This window comes from Polypterus senegalus, chromosome 7 (genome assembly GCF_016835505.1).
Source record: "Polypterus senegalus isolate Bchr_013 chromosome 7, ASM1683550v1, whole genome shotgun sequence".
Lineage (NCBI taxonomy): Eukaryota > Metazoa > Chordata > Cladistia > Polypteriformes > Polypteridae > Polypterus > Polypterus senegalus.
This window is the reverse complement of record NC_053160.1, coordinates 32,936,798-32,962,022: the sequence shown is the minus strand read 5'-3', so window position 1 is coordinate 32,962,022 and position 25,225 is coordinate 32,936,798. Positions and strand designations below refer to the sequence as shown.

Here is a 25,225-nt window from a genome sequence, read left to right as displayed (position 1 = left end):
ACTGTGTGTTTTACACCAGCCATCCAGAGTGCTTCTGGTCAGTTGTCTCTTGTTGTCCCTCGTATTGTATATTGATGTTTTATGCTGTAAAATCTACTTTTTGATTATTATATGGTTTAAGAAGCTTTAGTATATTTTGGAATAATATTGTTTAATTATAAGCAGCTCTCAATGGAATTTGGAGCTGGATCACAAACAGCTGTTTAAGTTTACTAAACCTGTTTTGTTTATTTTTTCTAGGGGCAAGAGGCGGCCTTTGCTGTTTTGGAAACATCACAGGTTTTGCCAGAAAAGGCAGAGTTATATTTAATGTATGAAGGCTCAAGTCAAGATCATATCACCGAAGCAAAGAGGGCAGATGGAAACACACTAGAATTTTTGGTTCCAGGTGAGTTGTTATTATAATACTTTGTATAGTGTATTTAGTGTAGAATAGTGTATTTTTAGTGAGAAAATCTTTAATATACATTTTAAGCCAAACAGCACTAATTCTTTACAGTTTGAAGTTAGAATTTATTTACTTGATTAGTATAGTGTACTTCTCAATTGCTTTCAATATAGTTCCTTGTGACTGAAGTTCTCTTACTATGGAAGAAACCATAAATAGAAATATTTTAGTTCCTTAAACATTTTTTTTATTATTTATTAAATAGATGTAAGATATAATTTTTTAGTATATTTAATGGATACTGATAACCATGCTTTTATATGTAGGTTAACTTGTGTATTCGTTTATAAATATTCAATATTCTACAATCTTATTTTGATCCAGAATAGAAGAACATAACTAATAAGTTAACATTGAAAGTTTTGGACTTTATAATTTTAATGCTTTACTTTTCTTTCACATTTCAAGACATGTTATTAGGTCAAAGTATACAGCTATGTTTTTCTTTATCCTGTACTGGCCGGAATCATCTGTTGGACTGTATTTCTGAGATGTGCTAGTTATTGCTAGAATTCATAGCAATTCACCAAGCACAGAAATGGATGAAGGTTTTTTGAAGTTTGTATTCTGTTTATAATAAACATGTGCTTGTGTATTTTAATAAGCTTACCTATTGTTTAATGTCTTCGCATGTTAATATTTCCCTTTCCTAAACTATGTCAAACAGAATGTAGAGATAAGAACTAATTTGTTTTGTTATTCCAAGATAGTGGCTCTTATGGTGTTGTACTGTAGTCAGGGGACCATTTTTTTCAAAATCCAAGACGGGGCGATTAATTACATCCAATACTTTGTACTGCAAAATCCAGATTAAAGTTACTACATTTATGACAAATAGTCATATTCACACTCCGTTTTACTGGCTTTGTTTCTCAGAGTCATGGATTTCAGCTTGTGATCCATAATGAGTTGTTGGTCTTAAAGATTGCAGCAAGACTCCACCAGTGCAGTAGTAGTGGGACTTTTTGCATTTTACAGAAGCTCAATAAAGAAATACATAATATTATTATATTATGACAAACAATAAACCCCTCTAAAATATACACCCGATTGATTAAAAAGAAAGAAACGTCTGACTTGACAGTTACAGTCACAGTAAAGCATTATACAGGTGTATTGCCATTGGTATTAAGGAGCCCCAGTAGCGTTTCTTGACACACTTCTACTGAAAAATACATTGCCTGAAACTCTTCAGTGTTACTGTGTCAGAGAGAGGATGTGCAGCATTGTTCATAATTGCATTCATTTTATCTTTCACTACTACTCCCAGGTGGTCAAGAGTGCATCCCATTATTGAGCCTTCCTTTTATTCAGCTTGTATTATGACACTAGTCAGGCCTGTCATTAATATGGACCCCCACATACTTGCAGCAATGCAACACCTCTACATTGACTATCTAAATAGTGAGTAGGTGTATAGGCTGTTTGTACAGAGAAAGTCAAAAAACAGTTTCTTGGTTTTGCTGATGTTATACTGCAGACAATTTATTCTGCGCCAAGCAGCAAAGTTCTCCACCTAACTCCTATGCTGAAATAATATTCAATGTGACTATATCCCATACATTCTAAAAAAAATGTGCACATGATCTTGTTGTCACTGGCTTGGGCCTTTAATTCATTTGAGTTAGGAGAATCATCATGCTTGTATTGTTTGTTTTGTCTTGATTCTGAGTAGTAATAATGTACCCACATTTCATCTCCAGTTACAAGATATCTCCCAGTAACACTTCTTTAGCTCAACATCATCTTTGGGATATACAGGAATAAAGTGATGCTTCCTTTTTTTGGAGTTTTCTGAACACCCAACATAAACAGACCTTGCACATGTTTAATTGTTCATGAAGAATTAATTCAACTGACATATAACTAATCCCTGTAGGATCTAGTATATAATGCATCTTTACTCTTTTGTTGTCTATTGTGATTCGCTCCACAGTTTGAACATTTTTTTCTGTCATTCAACTAGACAGCAGGACTGACCTTGGGTCAAGTTTGAGATGCACCCTCTTTACAGTGGCACATGAAAGGGGCCTGGTTCTGATACGTGTTAGTTAAGCATGAATAAATCCCCAAAGGCATATTGTTGTCTAGTTCACTAGTATTAGAAATTTAGCAATAGCTTCTTTTTAATTTTTTTGTGTCCGTGTTGACTGGTTTCTGAACTATCAAACAAACATTATAAATCAAAAATGATGAAAAAAATTTTAATCACATAGTTAAACAGAGAGAGGCAAATCTGGCCTCTTACAAATTCAGCACTGTAGAATACCTCCTTTAACTTTATGTTCAAAAGTTTTTTAATCACCACCTGCATGCACTGTAGAGATTTATTATAAACCAAGATATTTATAATAAGAAACAAATATGAATTAAAAAAAGCATACAGACTATAAATGAAGTTATAGATATTGCTGTTGTCATGTTACATTAGCACTTTATAGATGACACACGTTTTTGATTTCAGGATATTGCTTTAATGTATATTAAATTGATGTTCAACATAAGGTGAAAGTATTGATATCTAAGAATGTTCTATTTTTTGTGCATACTGCATTTTTTGATCTGCTGGGTTAACAACTTGTTTGTATTATCTCAGCTTCTCTTTTCTATTCCTCCTCACTATTTTAGGGCTTACCAATACCTTGCTGTTTTTTTTTTTTACCTCAGACCTGGCCAAAGTCCATACTATGTTGTTACCATTCAGCTCCTCAGCTGACTTTCTGAAGGAGCCAAAATATTATAATTAAAGCCATGTGAAAATCATGATAATGTCAATGGGTGTTCAATTTTTTTAAATTCCTTTTGTCTGAAAATAAGCAATCCAAAATATGTTATTGCCATCTGTAATATTATTATCTGAAGAAGCTGTTCTTATTTAATACTATAAAATATGTAAATAACCTGAATGAGTTTTATGCAGGTAGTTATTAATATCATTAAGATTTATTCATTCAACAAATATGTACAGTATGCTGTTTTCTGTGTGGAGATGTGTTTGTAAACTCCTGTTGCCTCCTTAAACATCACATGCAACCTTAGAGGGCTTATCTATGTTTGTAACTGTGTAAAGAAGAAACTATGTATACAGTTTGGACAAATCCAATATGTAGTATTCACTTTCAATTTTTAACCGCTTCTACTTTTCTAGCTTGGCTTTTATTACTCTTAAGTAAAATATAACTGATTTGAAAAGCTTTTTTGTATGCGAGGTATAGATGTTAATTGTTCCAAACTTGTTATGCTACAGTAATTCACACTTGCTGCCTCCTATTACCTGAATATATTGTGGCAGGCAGGGCACAATATCTTATTCTGTGACAGTGTTGTGGCATTAAAGAGCTATTCATAAAAGGAGCTATTTAATACAGTGTACATTTTTCAAGAGTGGTGCTGATTTTAAGACTTTAGGCCAAAACATGCTCAGATGAAGCAAATTTTTATCAAAAAGTAGTTAAAGGCAAGATCCTAGAATTTTTAAGAAAAATAAATTGCTTAGAGATATATTTCTTAGCTATGTTGTTCTTTTTTACGAAAGACCACCTGAGCTCTGTATATGAAACACCCTTTTTTTAAAAAAAGACAGCAAGATGATATTAAATGAAGGCATGCACATGCAGGTGCACCCAATTAGAACAATCACATTCCTGTCAATTGCTTTGGCAGAAGATAATTTTTATCATCTTAAAGTGGTAACATACCATGACCAAAACATAAACAAAAGTAAATAAATTAACAAATACTAACTAAATTGAAAGTAACAAATTAAAATTCTAGTACATGTCCATAGAACCCACAGATTGAGCTTTGGGCACTTCAGAAATGAGGTGCAGGGCTTTTATTGATTGTAATTTTTAGCATTATTAGAAATATGCTTTGTGTATAGATTATTTTGTGTGTATTAAAGTTAGTTCTCCAAACTTGTTCACCCCAAACAGAATTTATTTTTGAAGTATGAGAGAATGTTCAAATTGATAAAAAACTGTGTATCATTTAGTTCTCTCCCTTATTTTCTATGTCTAAACCCAGTTCATATGCACAATTGCAAGTAAACATTTTTTTGTTTTTTTTTTCTGCACAGTGTATTTATGTAACTCTAAATCATCCTATTTATAAACATTCAAATTCTAAGACCTGCTTTCCAAATAGTGATGTTGCAGACTAATTTAAATGTCTTAATATCCAGAATATTTAGGTGAGGGAAATGTTGTCTTTCATTTACAACTTACTTCTTCCAGTTAAAATAGAAATCTATTGCAGTAGCTAACATCATGAATTTTTTATACTGTATACTGTAAAACTTTTTGTTAAAAATGATCTATGGTATGTATGATCAGTAGGACATATCATTTCACACTTGGAAGTTATAACAAGTAATTTTAGGGCAATAAATTAGAAATTGTTACGCATTTCTGTTTTGTAGAAAACATTTAATTGAAATATAACATTTAATCACTATAGCAATATAATATAATTTTGTTACTCATTAATGTCAAATACTTTGTTTGATTTTAGGTCATAACATACCAGAAAATGTAACGGTGACAGCCTATGCTAATACTGGTGACAACTCCATCTGTATCCTAGGAAAGAGTTCTCTTAAGTATATAAATAATGATATTGTGGAACTGGCTCAGTTCTTGGTGGATAATTCCCATTGCCTAACTACAGAAAGCCATCTTACACTGATTTCAAGATTTGGAATGAGAAATGAAGTAAATGAGAATATAGATCAAAAAATTGTTCTTGCTCTTTCTCACCTGGAGCTCCCTTTTTCTTGGAATATCTTGGGAAATCATCCCGTTGAAGGTAAGATGTCTTTTATTCCATCAAAATATTTATAAAAGTACTTAAACATATCATCAATATGAGCCTTACTTATCTAATCACAAAGACCCATAGCCTATACAGAGGGCAACTGTCATAAATCAAGATTAACACTATATATAATGCTTGCCAGAGAATTCGTCACTTATACTTTTTTTAACTTGGAACTGAGTATTAGTCCGAAAGGTAGTGAGGTGACAAAGTTCCACTTAAGAAAAATAGAGGAATTTTTTTTTTCATATAGATGTTTTCAAATCAGATCATATAAGTTTAAAACTAGTATCAGACTTGCCCTAATATCATTAGGCGACCCTTATGTGGCGTTATAAAAATAATATTAACAATCTCAACGCTAATAGCTTAAGTATGGACTGGCGAGCTTTGTTGGGCTGAATGGCCTATTCTCATCTAGATTGTTCTAATATTCTAATGTTTTATATTTTGAAATGTAAAAGAACAGTAAATAAGCTTAGTTCATTTGTGAATATCATATGTTAGAAATATTTTTTTACATCTGCAGAGCATCTAGAAGTATGTTTATTAATTTGTTAAAATAAAAAACTTTTGAATAACAGCATAACTGACAAAAGCTTAATTACAGTAACACTAGTGAGATGAAGCAAAATCTAAAATACTAAGAAAAATATGAAGACATTAGTTCACTAGCCACGAAGCAAAGGAAAAGCAAGTTACTTAGTTTATAATCTGGTTACGCAGGCTGTGATTTATGCAGAATTCTGACTTTTGAATATGCCATTTACATTTGACATCTGCTGTATTTTTATGTGTACTGCACACAGGTTATACACGTTTTTGCTTCTCTTGCTTAAAGGATTTAAGCACAGGTAATGCATAATGCATTTTTGCATACATTATATGGGTGAAAGTGTAGTATTTCTTTCTGTTACTATCATTAGTGATATCTGCCTATCTGTGATTATTGTGAAATAAAATATTTGAAAGCAAAGCTGTGACTACCTTTGTTTTAAAATAGATTAAAAAATGGGTTAGTGAGTTTAAAGGTAGTGTTATTCTTAAAAAAACAGATTAGCTGTTTAAAACATGTTCCTAGTTCAAGTATGTTTATCTGGGGAAACTAGAATAGTGCTTTCCTTATCTGAGTCATCCATAAGAGTCAGATATGTTGGTTTTATCTATGGTTACTGAATTGAAGATCAAAATTTGATATAGCTTAGATGTTAGTGGTTATATCATGTGAAAAAAAATCTTTTGAGGCCAAAGCTACAAAACCTGGTGTAGAAAAGGATTTGAAGAGACTATTTAAAAATGCAGAAGGTTGAGAATTAAGATATAAAAAACAATAACTGCTTTCATCTATAACCACACTCCACAATGAGTTGCAGGAATGTTGTCTTTTTTGGTGTTACTGAAGTTATGGAACATAGTTAATTTTAATTTAGTTAATTGTATTCATCAAAACTAAAACTGAAGTACATATTGCGACACTAGAATAGAGCACAGAAATTGCTTTACAAGAGTCCTCTTTTTGAGTAGGATCTAGATTAATATATCCATTAGGGAATGCAAAAAAGTGTAGACTATACAAACCAAAAAATGCCATTTTATAAAGGGTTGTATAGAGTTACGTAAACTCAATTATTGTCTTTTGTCCATGGCCAACCTATACATCTGCAAATTCATATCCATAATCTAATTGCAAAGCAATATTTGTCTGCGGCGGACGCCCAGGGCCCATGCCTGGCCGGGATGCCCCTTTGGCACTGAATCTGGGGTAGCAGCCATGGGAGACTTATTTCTTTCTCAGAACACTTGGTGGCTGCCCCCTGGGTTGCATCAGGCCACAATTCTGGAATACCGGATCTCATCCCTGTTGGGCTCCGTGGTAACTGCCAGAGGGAGCTGCACGGCTTCCTGAAACCGTGTGGGCTGTAATGCCGCCACACCCAGAAGTACAGCCTGAATTAGGTTAATTATCACCCGAAGCACTTCCAGGTGGGCTATAAGGGGAGCCTGCAGCCACTACTCGAGGTACCAGTGTCGGGAGGAGGAAGACAAAGCTGCCTGGGAGGAGTGGAGAAAGAAGAGTGTGTTTTGGTGTTTTATTTTGTGTGTTTTTGAGGATTGTGTAGGGCCTGTGGGACACGGGGAAGACATGCCCCATGGCTGAAGAAAAAATACATTTTTGTTACCCTTTTGACGTGAGATTGAGAGATTGGGTGGTTCAGATTGAGATTGCACAGGTGGTGGTGTTGGTATCTGGGGTGAACTTCTCCAGGCTGGTGGTAAGGCTGTCCTCCTGGCATTGCAAGCAAACTTTGCTTCCATTTGGGAGACTGGCATCATCCCAACTGACTGGAAAATGGGACTTGTCATACCTATCTGGAAAGGGAAGGGCGATCGCCTGGATTGCAGCAACTACAAGGGGTTAACACTGCTCTTGGTGCCGGGTAAGGTCCTTGCTAGGGTCATCCTCAATAGGATCCGTGTTCACTTGCTCACCTACCAGTGACCGGAACAGTCTGGTTTTATGCCTAAGAAGTCTACCATCGACTGCATCCTGGCACTGAGGGTTCTCATGGAGCGCAAATGCAAATATTGGCAGAGTTTCTTTGCAGCCTTTGTCGATTTTCACAAAGCGTTAGACTCAGTTGATCAAGCTGCTCTGTGGGACATCCAGAGGGTTCGTGGGATCGCCTCGAGGTTGCTGGATATCATGACCGGCCTGTACACTGGTACTATGAGTGCTGTGCAGAGTGGAGGCAGAACCTCTGCGTTTTTCCCAGTTGATTCTGGGGTTCATCAGGAGTGTGTTCTTGCTCCTACTTTGTCCAATGCTTGTATGGACTGGGTGTTGGCCAAGGTCGTGGGGTCTAGCGGCTGTGGGGCATCTGTTGGTGAAGAAAGATTCACAGATCTTGATTTTGCTGATGATGCTGTGATCTTCGTGGAGTGAATGGAGGCTCTGATTGGGGTGCTCGAGAGACTGAGCGAGGAGTCTGAGTGTCTGGGGGTAACGAGTTTCCTGGATAAAGATCCAGGATCCAAGATCCAGGTCTTTAATGACCTCTTGGGCACAGCCATCAGCAGTGTGTCTGTTTGCCGAGAGAGTGTCGACCTTGTTGAGAGGTTTACTTAGCTTGGCAGTGAAATTCATGTCTCTGGTGACTTCCTATGAAGTCAGTAGATGGATTGAGAGAGCATGGGGGATAATGAGGTTGCTGGAAAGGAGTGTGTGGCGCTCCCGATAACTATGCAAAAGGATGAAGGTCCAAGTCTTTAGAGTCCAGGTGCTTCCTGTCTTGCTATATGACTGCGAGACATGGACGCTATGCAGTGACCTGAGACGAAGACTGGACTCCTTTGGTACTGTGTCTCTCCGGAAAATCCTTGGGTACCGTTGGTTTGACTTTGTGTCAAATGAGTGTTTGCTCATGGAGTCCCGAATGTGGCACATTAACTGCATTGTGAGGGAGCGTCAGTTACAGCACTACGGCCATGTGGTATGTTTCTCCGATGGTTATCCAGCTCGTGAGATCCTCATTGTTGGGGACCTGAGTGGCTCGAACAGGCCAAGGGGTCGCCCACGTAACACCTGGCTGCGGCTGGGTCATTTCTGGAGGGTGGGACTGGACCACGTGTCTGCCTGGGGGGTTGCAAACTGGGATCCCGAGTTGATTTGTTGTGTAGTGGGTGCGACAACACACTGTACCATTGCATGCTCCTCAACTTGACTTGGCTTGACTTTTGACGTGCCTCCGGTGTCAGTCTTTGTTGGGTCGATGGCTATAAAGCAACTTGTCACGTTTCAAAGAAACATTTTTATTTCTTATTGATCATATTAAGTTCAAAAGTTATTATTTTATTAATAAAATATTATGTAATATAGCAACTTAATCCACAATAACTTTTGAACTGTTTTTCTTCCTCATTCTTCACAATTTCTAGAAGAAATTTGGTCAGTAACCACATGTCATTGGTTATTTGTCTGTTTTGTTACATTCTTAGACTCCAGATGTTGGCAGTTGTACAAACCAAAGAAAGACCTTAGTTCAGCTCAGCAACCCAAATACTTGTTCAGCCTTTTGTCCACTTAAGAATGCAGTGTGGAGTGTGAGTGGGGGATGGGAGAGGCCCTGTTGCCTTTCTGCTGAAACGGTCTGTGCATCTGCCTCTCATGTTTATTGTATTAGCAAATAAATCTATTTGTTCCCAAAAGCCTAGGCAATAAATGCAATAATCAATTGGACATAGGTTGCATACTGTTATGCTTTTAAAATGTATGAATAATTAAGGCAAATATGTACAGTAGTTGGAAGTCATTTGGTTTTACGCTTAGGAGTAAAAAAGGGTCCTAACAAAAAAGGAGAGAAAGAAGCCTGATCAAAAAACTGGAGACTTTCCGATAGCATGAATAGAGTGCCACTAAGAGATGTTGGGGCTCATGGATGTATAGACAACTGCATCCACCTTATAGATTATGTTCTCAGCCGTCTTAATGATTCTCTGTAGTGACTTGCAGTCAGTTGCATTACAGTTTCCATACCACACCATGATGGAACTAGTCATCATGTGGTCTATGACTCCCCTGTAGAAAGTAGGTGGAATGAGAAAGACTTGCATTATTCAGCTGTCACAGGAAGTAGAGCCATTGTTGTGCTTTTTTGACAATGGCTGAGCAGTTAAGGCTCCAGGTAAAGTTCTCACTAATATATACACTGAGGAACTTAATGTTTTTAACCCTGTCAATGATATAACCATTTATATGGAGAGAGCTGTGAACTGGAAGGGATTCCCTGAAGTCAACAACTATTATCTTTAGTTTTGTGGATATTAAGAGAAAAGTTGAGACAAGACATTAACATCTGCATCAATAGGAGAGTAAGTTGGAGCAAAACTGGAAGGTGGAAATCTGGGAGGACAAGGGCAAATCAGGCTTCTTCACAACTTTATTAGAAAGGAATCTCACTTCTGATTAGGCAATTATATACAGTACAATATAGTTCTTCTAGGTGTCGGTTGTTTTGTATTGTGTACTGTGTATTATATTGTGCTTTTCCTGTTGTACCTGTATTGTATAAATAAATAAACACATCTTAGTTTCAAAAAAGAGAGAAGGACATTCAATAAAGTATATTTCAGCCATCAAAAAAGTTCACAGAACATAAAGTCTGACCCTTCTATATATAGTCATGGTTGGTTTGCAACAGTTACTTTTTGTAAGACTTTTGCTTATTGATGTACAGTGGGTTCTTTTAAAGCTAAACAAATTGCTCATTTAATAAAATTCTGAACAGGAGAACAGTTCAGTAATGATGTTGATTCTTACAAAGCTCGGTCTATTTTTTGCAGTTTTAGTTAATTATTATCAGACATGCTACAAAATAATATAAAAGAAAATATTTTTAAATACTATGCGCTGTCACTATATAGGTACACTTTCGCTTCCCAGGTATCTAGTTTACTTCACTATCAGCAACACCATCATATAAATCCACATAGACAAGAGTGAACATTCAGACTCCACATAGACAGTGACTGAGGCAGAATTCAAACCATCAAATTTCAATATATCTACTTGACAATAATGGTGTTCACCATTTATTATTAATTTATAGGAATTTGCAAATGGGCATTTTTAATTCTGTGAAGCATTTTCCTTAGTATAGTAAGCGAAACATATACATTTTACAAACTTACATAATGCTGTTATTATTGACTAAGAAAAACAGCATGGAAAGGGAAGTATAATAGAACAGGTTGCTATTTTTTGACCAACAGTGATAAGTTTAAAAATAGTTTTAATCATAAAAGATACTGCCTCTCTGCCTATTTAGTGTGTATCACATGCTCTCAGCTGGGTTAGTGTTTCGTATTTCTCTATTCAGAAGACAACAAGGGGAGACATGATGTGCAATGGTTTCACTGCTGCCACACAACATTGAGCTATCTAATATTACACATAAGGAAGACAGTTTGATATCTTAACGTTTCTGAACTCAACAGGTGGGAAGAGAAACCTCATGCTGAAATACTTGGGTCGTGCTGTCTACTGGGAAATGCAGGCAGCCCAGAGGAAGTTGTGAATCTCTGGTTCTTTTTATTAACTATTAGAGCTTGAGTATGGGGCACCAATAATTGCTTGAGGACTCACTTGGTTGACGGCCTGAATGCTTTATAGAGGCTAGAGGAAAGCTTAGTGATAAGAATTTTAGTAAAGTCCTGCATTCTAAGAGAAATTAGGAAATTAGGAAGACTGAAAGTTAAACAGGCCAGTTGCCCCCACAATACAAATAGTTTGCTGTACCTGTTTCAGTAAGCTTGCAGATGTGTTTGCCTGGGGATAAATACCTGGGGAATTGCCTGTAGTTGTTTAATTCTGTGAAATTACTGACTAAATCACTTAACCTGCCTCTGACATAATATGCATGTCAGCAATTTTAGTATATCTCACTAGTGTAAGTTGCCTTGGATAGAGGTATCTGCCAGTTAGTAATAAAAACATCCTTGTGCCAAACACACATTTGTTTTCATTTTTCATTTTATATATTCTTTATTTATGGTTGTTTTCTGCTGGACTAATAAGTTACAGTTTACCTTAGGGTAAGGTATTTTTTAAGCAAAATGCTTGAGGATAATATTGCCTGTTGTATACAGCTTAGTAAGATTTTACATGTTAAATAGTTTACAAACAATTTTAAAATACTCATTTCCTTTAGGTGAGACTTTTTAAATTTTTAAAACTAAGCCAGTGATATACACTTAATGTTGTGAGCAAAAATATTGGGTTCACCCTATTCTGAAGCAAAGGAGGTCTAGAGGACAGTTCTAGACTCTCTACGAACAACCCAGGCAGCATCCAAAATTCCAAGATTATACATGGATATCAATATGCATTACGGTACAGTGATAAGTGATTGTGTCTTTGTTATATTTACATAAGCTTATTCCTATCACTTTAAAAAAAATCATTGCACTATTTAGCAAAAGAAAATGATATACAGTATTTTGAAACAGTGTCATATGGTGGTACACCGGCCAATATTCATATCCAGGGGCTGTAGATGAGGCTGGGAACAGGGGATGGATGTTATTTACTTCACGGTACATGAAGAAGTGAACATTATCTTAATTGAGAAGTATAACTATAACATTTCTAGTGGTCAGTGTTAAAAGAGGTAGTCATTTGCAGTTAAGCACACTCACTAATACCAATCAATCCAAAAATGAGTATACAGATCCCATACTCATCACTCTAAGAGGCAAGAATGACAGCTGTGCACTACCACTCTACCTATATGTTAAAACATTTGTACTGAATTAAGTAAACTTCAGCTTGATTAAACCTAAATGCATATACTTTATGTAACCTTGTGCTCAGTTTTGGTCACTAGATTGTAAGTGTACTTGACCTCCCTTCAATGGCTGTTACTAGACGGCTAAAGCATGTGCATGCACAATGACGTAGGCTTTTTTTTTCTAGATTTGTTTAACTGCTTTATTCTTGGCTCATACTAGAAGGAGCAGTGACTTTCTGTAAAAGCACTCTTTTTATCACCATTTTATGAGCATTAATATGCATGGCAGTGGAGAAAAACATAAAAATATGGTATGAATGGGTCCTTAGTGGTAGTCAGTTTTTCTAAAAGAATCTCAAATAGTTTAGTGCTGTTAAGTTACAACCAGGGGGTGTTCCCTGGCTTATATTTGTATATTCCTTTTTGTTGTTTCTGAATTATTATTTTTTAATGTTTTTTGTTATAATGTAAACATTGTTAATTTTGTTATGCATCTATTATTTAGTTTTTACATATAATGCATTTTCTTATGTTCCTCGTATTTTGTGGGTGGTACACCAAGGTGCAGGGGCCATCCTGGCATCATTGCTGAGGGACCACCCACTGCCTTAAGCCTATATATTTTAGGCTGGGGAGTAGGTCCCTTTAGACTTCATTGATTGCCATGGAGTATGTTTCTGATGAGTATTCTTCTTTGGATTTGTAGCACCACTATGCTTTTACTGAGGGTGCTTTCCTGAGTTCAGTTTTGTTTTTTCAAATAATAACTCTAAATATTACTTTTTTGTTCTACTGTAGTTCCCAACACCATTTTTTTTAACACACCTGTGTTAATCATCTATTTAACTAATACGCTATGACAAAAAAAAAACGAATATTTTGTCCAGTTAACAAAAGTCATTTACATAACTTTAACATGAATTACATCCCTCATTACTAAACCACTTAGTAATACTTTAACCACATGTTAAATTGCCGACCCCCTTTTCCCTTTTATGGCTAAGCTACTTATTATCAAAACACACAAGAGCTGAATAGCTTAGTTTAAATATATGAACTATTATTTACATATACAGTGGTGTGAAAAACTATTTGCCCCCTTCCTGATTTCTTATTCTTTTGCATGTTTGTCACACAAAATGTTTCTGATCATCAAATACATTTAACCATTAGTCAAATATAACACAAGTAAACACAAAATGCAGTTTTTAAATGATGGTTTTTATTATTTAGGGAGAAAAAAAAATCCAAACCTACATGGCCCTGTGTGAAAAAGTAATTGCCCCCTTGTTCAAAAATCACCTAACTGTGGTGTATCACACCTGAGTTCAATTTCCGTAGCCACCCCCAGGCCTGATTACTGCCACACCTGTTTCAATCAAGAAATCCCTTAAATAGGAGCTGCCTGACACAGAGAAGTAGACCAAAAGCACCTCAAAAGCTAGACATCATGCCAAGATCCAAAGAAATTCAGGAACAAATGAGAACAGAAGTCATTGAGATCTATCAGTCTGGTAAAGGTTATAAAGCCATTTCTAAAGCTTTGGGACTCCAGCGAACCACAGTGAGAGTCATTATCCACAAATGGCAAAAACATGGAACAGTGGTGAACCTTATCAGGAGTGGCCGGCCGACCAAAATTACCCCAAGAGCGCAGAGACGACGCATCCGAGAGGTCACAAAAGACCCCAGGACAACGTCTAAAGAACTGCAGGCCTCACTTGCCTCAATTAAGGTCAGTGTTCACGACTCCACCATAAGAAAGAGACTGGGCAAAAATGGCCTGCATGGCAGATTTCCAAGACGCAAACCACTGTTAAGCAAAATTAACACTAGGGCTCGTCTCAGTTTTGCTAAGAAACATCTCAATGATTGCCAAGACTTTTGGGAAAATACCTTGTGGACTGATGAGACAAAAGTTGAACTTTTTGGAAGGCAAATGTCCCGTTACATCTGGCGTAAAAGGAACACAGCATTTCAGAAAGAGAACATCATACCAACAGTAAAATATGGTGGTGGTAGTGTGATGGTCTGGGGTTGTTTTGCTGCTTCAGGACCTGGAAGGCTTGCTGTGATAGATGGAACCATGAATTCTACTGTCTACCAAAAATCCTGAAGGAGAATGTCCGGCCATCTGTTCGTCAACTCAAGCTGAAGCGATCTTGGGTGCTGCAACAGGACAATGACCCAAAACACACCAGCAAATCCACCTCTGAATGGCTGAAGAAAAACAAAATGAAGACTTTGGAGTGGCCGAGTCAAAGTCCTGACCTGAATCCAATTGAGATGCTATGGCATGACCTTAAAAAGGCGGTTCATGCTAGAAAACCCTCAAATAAAGCTGAATTACAACAATTCTGCAAAGATGAGGGGGCCAAAATTCCTCCAGAGCGCTGTAAAAGACTCATTGCAAGTTATCGCAAACGCTTGATTGCAGTTATTGCTGCTAAGGGTGGCCCAACCAGTTATTAGGTTCAGGGGGCAATTAATTTTTCACACAGGGCCATGTAGGTTTGGATTTTTTTTTCTCCCTAAATAATAAAAACCATCATTTAAAAACTGCATTTTGTGTTTACTTGTGTTATATTTGACTAATGGTTAAATGTGTTTGATGATCAGAAACATTTTGTGTGACAAACATGCAAAAGAATAAGAAATCAGGAAGGGGGCAAATTCACACTCTCTGCTTCCCTTCTATTTTTTCTCTATTTTTTCTTCATACTTTGTAGTTCTTTTTGCTTTGGAGTTCTACCAAAGCTTTTTCCACTTCTGTGCTAAAGCGTTTTTTCCTTTTGTAATCCTTTTCACTTCAGCGTTTTGCTAAAACGTTTAATCATCTCCCTGTCATGTCTGCCTCACCCGTTCTCTCTCACTATCTTCACAACTTGTGGATAGACCAATCACTAGGACACTTCCTTGATCTCCGACATGTGCCCTCATTGCTGCTATCTAAATAAAATAACAACATTTATTTATATAGCACATTTTCATACAAAAAGTAGCTCAAAGTGCTTTACATAATGAAGAATAGAAAAATAAAAGACATAGTGAGAAAATAGAATAAGTCAACAGAGTAAGGTCCAATGGCCAGGGTGGACAGACAAAACAAAAAAAAACTCCAGACGGCTGGAGAAAAAAATAAAATCTGTAGGGATTCCAGACCATTAGACTGCAAAGTCGCCTTTTTAACATAAATACCAGCATTTACTTTTAAGTTTAAAACATTTTAAAAATAATTACCGGTACATAATAATTTAACAACATGCATTATAAAATAAACAGTTTTTATCCAATTTTAATTATATCATTAACATTGTTATTTCCACCATGTAGCTCAAGTTTTAAAGGGCTACAGATTTGTCTGTGCTTTTGATTAGTTTTGCTTGGATATTAGTTCAGACTTGATAGTTTTGGGTTGCATTTTAGGCAAACACTTTTATTGCCTAATTTTTGCCATTTTCCCTGTTTGCCTTGTTCTTCTGCTTCCTTTTTAATATTTAAGATAAATTATTTATAAAGATTATTGTTGCCTTGTCTCTCAGGCCAGCGATTTTATGTTTTATATTACCATCTCCTGGTCATTTTTTTCTAAGTACTCACAATATTCTTTGGACTATGTCAATATGCTCCTAACAATATATGTCAGTCCCCTTGAATTCATTATTGTCACATTTCAGGCAGAATATTTGCATCATCTGGCAAATTGTTTTGGCCGGCAAGTTGTTCAGATAGAGAATAAGAGGCTGCAATGAGAGCAATACCTGGATTTCTGTTGTGGAAAGCTCGAACCCGACACACACAGGCAGACATGGAACCTAGTAAAACACACTTGCTTTAATTGCAACCCCTATTTACAAACCCAAGTCTCAGTGCAGTAATCACCAACACAGTCCTTTAAACTCCCTTCTTTTCCCTATCGCCTCCAACTCCTGCCAAGAAAGCACTGTCCACTTCCACCTGACTCTGGCTGCTGGAATGGAGTGAGGCAGCCTCTTTTATATCTTCCCCGGATGTGCTTCAGGTGCTTGATGATGAAGTTCTGGCAGCACTTCCTGGTGTGGCGGAAAAGTTGCCTTTAAGGGCTCCACAAGTATTTGGGCACCCCCTGGCTGTGACCACAGGCCCCAACCAGGTTGAGCTTCCAAGCTGTGCTCCTGTGGCCCCCACGCAGACCAGGGCGGCTGCCCTCTCGTGGCTCGGGGAAGGTATTGCTCCTCTCCCGGACCTTCTAGATGTCCTTGCTGGGTAGGAACCCCGTCCATCTGCCACACTGTATATAAAACAATACAAGGACTTGAGAACTGGAGATAGGTGTTTGTACTTTGTGGTTTGTGTTCTATATGTAATATATATTACACAATATATATGTAAAAAATAAATTACAATGTATATATTTAAAATAAAAGGAATACAGAGAAAAATGATTAAAAAGCAAATATTTCCTTAGTGGTATGTTAACGTGTATCTGTCAGCTGCAAAACCTCCCGTGCTCTCCAGAAGGAATGTTTCTGAATTTTTTCAGTGACCTGCTATCTGCTTACTGTAGCTGAGATAATTCCAGACACCTGTTGACTTGGACATTGATAGGCATTGTAGAAAGTGGATGGAGGAATGGATTGATTATTGATTTGATGTGCGTAGTCTACACTGCATTTATAAACTCTTAATACTATATGGACAGATGAAAGAAAAAGAGAAACAATTCAACAAAGTTCACAGGTTGTTTGTGACTGTATCCAGTGCAGCTCGCTGGTTGATTTATGTATAATCCACTAAGAGTGGATTTTTTTTTGTATCAGTATACTGCAGCTGGATTATGTGAATTATCTATCTATCGAAATGTCAGTATTTATAATGTTTAGAGGAAACCCGAAGTATAAGTGCAAAAGTACAAAACTGATTTGCATTTCCAAAAAGGCATATCAGGGGCCATATTTAGTTACTTTTTCGCTCCTTGTAAATGCTTTCTTTAAATTTCTGATTGAATTTGGACAACATTGTGAGATAATGAACAACTTTCAAAGATAAATTTTAATTTGAAACCAACATTTTCAAAAATATATTGTTTAAAAGTAAATCATTAAATGTAAGTTGGCAGCAAAGTAACTACATATTGGGTGTAACTTTGAGAAGTTGCCTGGTAGCTGTTTTAACTGCAAGTTTAACTGCTATTGAGTTTAATCTAGAAAAACCGGCTTTTATTATTTTGATCTAACGACTTTTTATGTTCCTGAATAGAGTTTTTGCTGAGAAATTTTCTTGTTGTAGCTTGTTACTAGAACTACGCAATGAACTATGTACTAATTATTCTTAAGTAAACATCACATGGGATATACACTTGACATTAATGTTAAGTCATAATATTGACATGAAATTAGGAAAGTGTGGCTTGCCGGTCTGTAAGTGAGGGGAGAGCAGTTCCCCAGGAGAAAAGTTTAAGTTCCTTGAGATCTTGGTCATAAGTTTAAGAAGATTAAGAAGATCAGGAGACTGCTTCAAAAGTTATAGTATCAGCCATGGTTTTACATTCTGTTAAACAATTATTGTGAAATTTTAGCTAAAACCTAACTCCCAATTTACTAACTCTTTACTACTCAATGTCCATATCCACCTTCATTGTAATATTTCAGTAAGGCTGAAAAAATGATATTGTGGATTTTGGTAGCCTGCATGATTTTCCTACACTGGATTATCTGTCTTATTCTCTGTGAAGTTATAAAAAGATTAATAATAGATGTCAAAGAAGATTATTCATCTGATTTAACCCTTGTATACATGGGATTTCCAGGATACACTATTTCATACTTTGAGTCTCTAGTAACTCAACTCAGCATAGTAAAAATAAACTGTGCCCTGAACACTTTTTTATGTTTTTACATTTTTTATACAATTTTTTAATATTTATTACAAAACCTAAATAATAACAAATTACACAGTTATATTGTGCTGTTTAGCACAATAATCACAGGCCACAGTTACACTTTTGTTATCATTACAACATAGCACCTGGTACATGTTGGAACATGGCATCTCGCATACAGTATATCATTTAGTTGTTTTGCAATCTAGTGTTACTGGTCATATATGGCACCTTCTGTGCTTTTTTTTTTTTTTTCTCATTCTATGAGAAGCTGTTTCAGGTGATGTGGCTTGTGTTGTTTTGCTCTGAGCAGCTACTTGCTTGTCTCCCTTCACATTCATCCTCCTCCTCCTCATCTGAGCTCTACTCCTCCACAATTCCCTGCCAAAAACATTCATGGTCAGATAGTGTCAGAAGTGTCACTCTGCACTGTCTCACTCCGTGTTGTTCATTGTTTTTGGTAGTAAATGCCAGTTTTTGGTATGTTTTTGGTAATAAATCTTTTTGGATGAAATGAGTGAGGAATACCTGGGTACCTGCTTCCACATTGAATCATATGACCTCATAAGATTAGTAAACTTGATGTTACAAGGTATTATACAAAAGTTAAGATGTAAGAAATAAACCACTCAGATATTCTTTAGTAGGTACAGTATACTGAACGTTCACCCTGGGAAGATCCAAGATGTATTGTATGTGTTTTGTTTGTAAGATGTGATGGGAATTCCACAGAATAAATCGAATGCTGTTGCTGAAGTAAAAAGAGACACATCAATCTTTACCACCTTGACCGTTATCCAAAACAAATAATTAAAGCAAAATGGTGAAATGAATATGATGATGATAAAGTAATTGTTACTGAAACTAAGTTTTTCATTGCCTTTCTAGTTTGGCAATGATGTCTACATACCAGGAAATGAGTTTAACTAAGCACCCTAAGGGTCTTTTGATTCTAAGGCAGCAGAACATATGATTTCCTTAGTTAAGAGACCTTCAGCTTTGCTGTGGAACCTGTAAATCACAAAGAGCTTGCACCATACATTTAGTTAACCATATGGGACTCTGACATAATGTCTTATGTATGATATGCACAGGGTGGTAGGAGTGTTTGAACATCTTAGCCCTTATGTGTTTTTTGTTGCATAAATGGTATTCTACAACTTATGTGAAAACAAATATAGTAATCCCTCCTCAATCGCGGGGGTTGCGTTCCAGAACCTCCCGTGAAAGGAGAAAATCTGCAAGTAGAAACCATATGTTTATATGGTTATTTTTATATATTTTAAGCCCTTATAAACTTTCCCACACTCTTATAAACATTTCCCGCACAGTTATACAGCATAAATCCTTTGTAGTCTCTTAGGTAATATATATACGTATATTAGGTAAGATTCATTGAAATTATGTATGTAAACACACTGTTTATATACAGTAAAACCTAAATATTATTTTAAAGATATTGAGCGTCTCCGATATCACATATGTTACAGCCATTACGATAGACAGACCACCAGCAATAAATACGTACAATGCAAGAAAAATTATATACAGTAAATGTGTGTACAGTGACACTAAACGTACTGTACGTAGAAAATTAATTATGGTTACTCACCAACAATGACACAAAGACTTATCCGATAATGATGAGTTTAGTTTTACTGAACAACAAAGGAGAGCGTTACAGCTCTTCTAAATGAGCCTTTTCAGGCGACTGTGTAGCACTGCCCAGGTTCTTCTTCCGGCAGTCTTCAGTCCAAATCCCTAAAGCAGATTCCATCCGGACTACTGCCTTATTACGTCCACTTACAACTCGTTTTGCGTCCTGGTTAAAAGGACACTGCGGCCGTAGATCTTATATTCTTTTCCTCCTTTTTAAATAAAAAGAATCATGGACTTATTGATGGCGTAATGGCGTCCTACAGCGGTGTAGCTTTTCCCTTCCTTCAACATATCCAAAACTTTTACATTTTCAGCAATCGTTAGCATCTTCCGTTGGCGCTTGGGCACGGCCCCTGAAGCAGTAGCAGGAGCAGATCGTTTTGGAGCCATAACGAAGGGCTTGACAATGCACAAAGATAAACACAAAAGAGCACAAAAGTTAACCCTTTACACAGCGAAACAGGTTGATGCTGAATGAGCGAGACGAGACTTCCTGGTTAATACCGCGGAATCGAATTCGGCGCTCCGTCGCTGAGCCAATCAGCACACAGGAACTTAACTGCATGCTCTGATTGGTTAGCTTCTCAGCCATCTGCCAATAGCGTCCATTGTATGAAATCAACTGGGCAAGCCAACTGAGGAAGCATGTACCAGAAGTAAAAAGACCCATTGTCCGCAGAAACCAGCGAAGCAGCGAAAAGTTTGTGTTATATATTTAGATATGCTTACATATATAATCCGCGATAGAGTAAAGCCGCGAAAGTCGAAGCGTGATATAGCAAGGGATTACCGTAGTCACTGAGGGTTACACAGATAAGCACGCATAATATCTCTGGAAAAATCATTTTTTATAGAATTATTCTGATATGCCTACAACCAGAAATGGAACAGTTGGAGGAATTATTAAAGACTAACCATTCAGACCTCAATCTGTAATTTTAAAATATTCCAATGGTTATTCAATAATAATGATATATATATATATATATATATATATATATATATATATATATATATATATATATATTAGTATCTCACAAAAGTGAGTACACCCCTCACATATTTTGTAAATATTTTATTATATCTTTTCATGGGACAACACTGAAGATATGACACTTTGATACAATGTAAAGTAGATAGGAGGCAGTATCGCTCCCTTGAACCCTCCGATCAAACGTCAGACACCAAATAAAGTCCATATGTTGACTTTATTTTTATACAGCAGTGCACAAAACACCCTCTCCTCCACTATACTCAAATAACAATCCCAAAACAATACAATAATACTCTCCACCACTCCCAGACGCGTTGCCCTCCTACTACCCAGCTCAACTCACCGTCTGGGAGCTCCCAGAGTCCTTTTATAGTCCCTGACCCAGAAGTGTTTCAATCCCCAGTCCATGTGATCCTATATCACTTCCGGGTCAGATAAAAAGTCCTTTTCTTTACCCCGGAAGCACATCATTCCTTTTGTCCATTTGACTCGGAAGTACTTCCGGGGCGTAGGGTAAATAACCGTTGTCCCTCCCTGCAGTGTCACCTAGTGGCCCCCATGGCATCCAGCAGGGCTGTGTATAAAAACTGCAATGTCCATTATGCCCTGCTGGTCTTCGGGGAACCTCCATACTGCAGGGAGGGCTCCACCTGGCGGCTTGGGGGTATTGGCCGAAATAAACGGCTGGCCATATACCACATTACTCCTCTCCCTGTGACGAATTATAATTCGGAGCGGCCTGCCCCGAGAGGGAAGTCTTTCTTCAAGAGGACATTCCGGTCGAGCCTTGACTAATCCTCATATTTTGTTCCCTGGAGAATCTAGGGGAAATATTAGTCCAATTCGTCAGCTTGTCCCCCTCTCTCCAAGGACAGTTGGTCGCCAAATGTGGTCCAGCCTTCGGCATCCATAGCACTGCCTCTGTCCTCCTGTTATTCTCCCCCGTGGGACTGAAAACAATTAGGAAACGTTAGGTTCGTCCCTTTTCTTGCCGGGAAAGAAACCCCCGCCGCCTCTAACGGTTCTCTCTCGCTTTTTTCTTCTCTGTCAGGAGACCCTCGTTTTATTTTCGGGATCTCCTGTTTGCTTTGGGGGTTTTCCACAGTGAGCCTCTTTATTTAATAAAAAGAGACCCTTTCCTGTCTACACCCCTCTAGACTTAATTTTTAACTGGTTCAGTGTCTTTAGGCCCGACTCCCACTGAAAGCCAGCACCATTCAGCTGCTCCGGATTGATCGGCCTCTCCCCCGACCACTCTGTTACCGTTTCGGCCTCTCTTGTAGGGCACGCTGTGTATTGGCACCCGCTATTCATTAAAAGCGGTCCCGGAACACACTGTGTCCCTATTTCATTATTTACGCTACCGGCTTGACTCACCTGTTCCGCCACATCATGTATTACAGGAGGCTCCCATCCGATTCTCTGTGAATACGTCATTACCTTTCGGATGGGCGCCTCAGCCGTTTTTCCCAGATACCGGACGATCTTCTCAGTGGCCACCAGCATCTGGAAAATACCTCGCACGGGCTTGATTAATTCTTCGAGTTCCTGCACGTCAACAGATTTAAATAATTCGGCTGGAGGTATACTTAGTTCCTCGTTCGTCATATCTACAGGCCAGGAGCCAATGAGCCCATCTGCTGATGGCACGTGCTCTGGCGGATCTCGCGAAGGCTTCTGGGAATTGGAGTTCTTTTTGGCTGAGGGCCGGGTCGCCTTCTCCAGCGGAATGCGGTCTGTCTTTATTAATTTTTTGACATCCCGATCAGCCATTTCCTGGCCCTCCTTACCTTCTTTTGGGGTGAGCGGTGCTTCGCTTGACTGCCCCTTCCCCTTTGGAAAGTCCAAGTCCGTTTCTTTGGCTACGAAGGCGCAAACAGCGGGACGCGGACCTCCTCCTTCCCAGAAAGCACTGGGGTTGATGCTGTGTCGCTCGCCGGCCGCCGACATGCGGAAGTCTTCTTCCATGCACTCTGGCTCGAACAGGAACATGCCATCATCTTCGGGACAGTCTCCTTTTTCCCACAGAGCCTCCAGGTGATTATCTCCGAGGTACATGCACGGGACAAAGTGAGTTATTTTAAATGGATTGTCAATAACGTTCCCGGCACGTACCTCAGAGTGATCGTTGGTCCCTGGATGCTTCTCCGGATTTGTAAGGAAGCTCCGTGACTCCTCCTGAGTGTCGGCCATTGCGAGCATAGCTCTCCCGCTGGCGATGCTGTTCTGCTTGCCCTTCTTCCTTCCCATTCCGGACTTGGTGAAGGTAGGTTCTGTCGTGGTTGCTGCATTTCCGAATGACGTCTTCTCAGGGTTCTGTGCCCACAGAATTTTTTTAATCAGGTCCTCTGCCAAAAGGACGGCCAGAATATCCTGCTGACTACGCCACTGTGACAGATAGGGGGCGCTATTGCTCCCTTGACCCCTTGTCCAAATCGCCAGACACCAGATAAAAGTCCAAATGTTGACTTTATTTTTATGCAACAGTGCACAAAACACCCTCTCCTCCACTATACTCATATAACAATCCCAAAACAATACAATAATATTCTTCACCACTCACAGACGCGTTGCCCTCCTACCACCCAGCTCAGCTCGCCGTCTGGGAGCTCCCAGAGTCCTTTTATAGTCCCTGACCCGGAAGTGTTTCAATCCCCAGTCCATGTGATCCTTTATCACTTCCGGGTCAGATAAAATGTCCTTTTCTTCACCCCGGAAGCACATCATTCCTTTTGTCCATTTGACTCGGAAGTACTTCCGGGGCGTAGGGTAAATAACCGTTGTCCCTCCCTGCAGTGTCACCTAGTGGCCCCCATGGCATCCAGCAGGGCTGTGTATAAAAACTGCAATGTCCATGATGCCCTGCTAGTCTTCGGGGAACCTCCATACTGCAGGGAGGGCTCCACCTGGCGGCTTAGGGGTATTGCCCAGGATAAACGGCCGGCCAGACACCACTATATATATATATATATATATATATGGAAGAGAAATACATATATATATATATATGGAAGAGAAGGTCTGTGACACGGTTTGCATATTTGCAGCTGCAGATCCACAAAGGGAGGAAATGAACAGTGGTATACATAGGGAGGAAATGAACAGTGGTATACATAGGACAAACATCAAAAAGAATCGCAACACGTATACATGAATATCGCAATGGCATCAGAAGAAATCACGATCACTGATCTATACACATACTAAATCAACAGGACATACATTTAACTCGGACAGTGTACAAGTAAGATTTAAGGCCAGTACTAAAAGTGCCAGAGAGCTGGCTGAATCTTGGCTATCAAACGAGAAAGCTATCAACAGACATTTGGACATAAACCCAGCATATGCACACTTAAGAAGAACTTGTTCATAATAATAAAACTTTACAACCAATACCCTCCCTCCGATCACACTGACTTATATATATATATATATATATATATATATATATATATATATATATATATATATATATATATATATACTACTCAAAAAAATTTAAAGGAACACTTTTTAATTAGAGTATAAACATCTGGGAAATTGAATTTATCTGGTCTGTTAAGTAGCAGAGGGGGTTGTTAATCAGTTTCATCTACTTTGGTTTTAATAAAATTAGCAACAGGTGCACTAGAGGGGCAATAATGAGACAACCCCCAAAACAGGAATGGTTTAACAGATGGAGGCCACTGGCATATTTCCCTCCTCATCTTTTCTGACTGTTTTTTCGCAGTTTTGCGTTTGGCTATAGTCAGTGTCACTGCTGGAAGCATGATGCAATACCTGGACCCTACAGAGGTTACCAGAAGGTTTGCTGTGTCTCCCAGTACAGTCTCAAGGACATGGGAAAGATTCCAGGAAACAGGCAGTTTACTCTGGGACAGCTGGACAGGACAGTTGAAGGTCCTTAACCCATCAGCAGGACCAGTATCTGCTCCATTTGGGCAAGGAGGAACAGGACGAGCACTGCTAGACCCCTACAAAATGACCTCCAGCAATGTGGTCCAGGAAAGCAAAGGACAGAGAAAAGCCCTGCAGAAAAAGCCTGCCACTATTAGTTACAGAAGACCAATATACTATAGTAGGGTAAGACAAAGGCTGCTTGGAATCAATATGCACCATTTCAGTGTGAATGGTACCCTAGAAGTAAAACCCCAAACTCAAAT

At 38.1% G+C, this 25,225-nt stretch overlaps 1 protein-coding gene across 3 annotated transcripts in view; it reads left to right on the top strand.

Moving 5' to 3' along the window:
• Positions 1-243: 243 nt before the first annotated feature.
• Positions 244-25,225, top strand: part of arhgef28a (Rho guanine nucleotide exchange factor (GEF) 28a) — a 255,985-nt gene continuing 231,003 nt past the window's right edge. For all 3 annotated transcript variants that reach the window (XM_039758444.1, XM_039758443.1, XM_039758445.1), the window contains exons 1-2: positions 244-388; positions 4,961-5,254. In XM_039758444.1, coding sequence (XP_039614378.1) covers positions 310-388; positions 4,961-5,254 — 373 coding nt within the window. In that variant the 5' untranslated portion in view covers positions 244-309. The remainder of the gene's footprint in view (positions 389-4,960; positions 5,255-25,225) is intronic.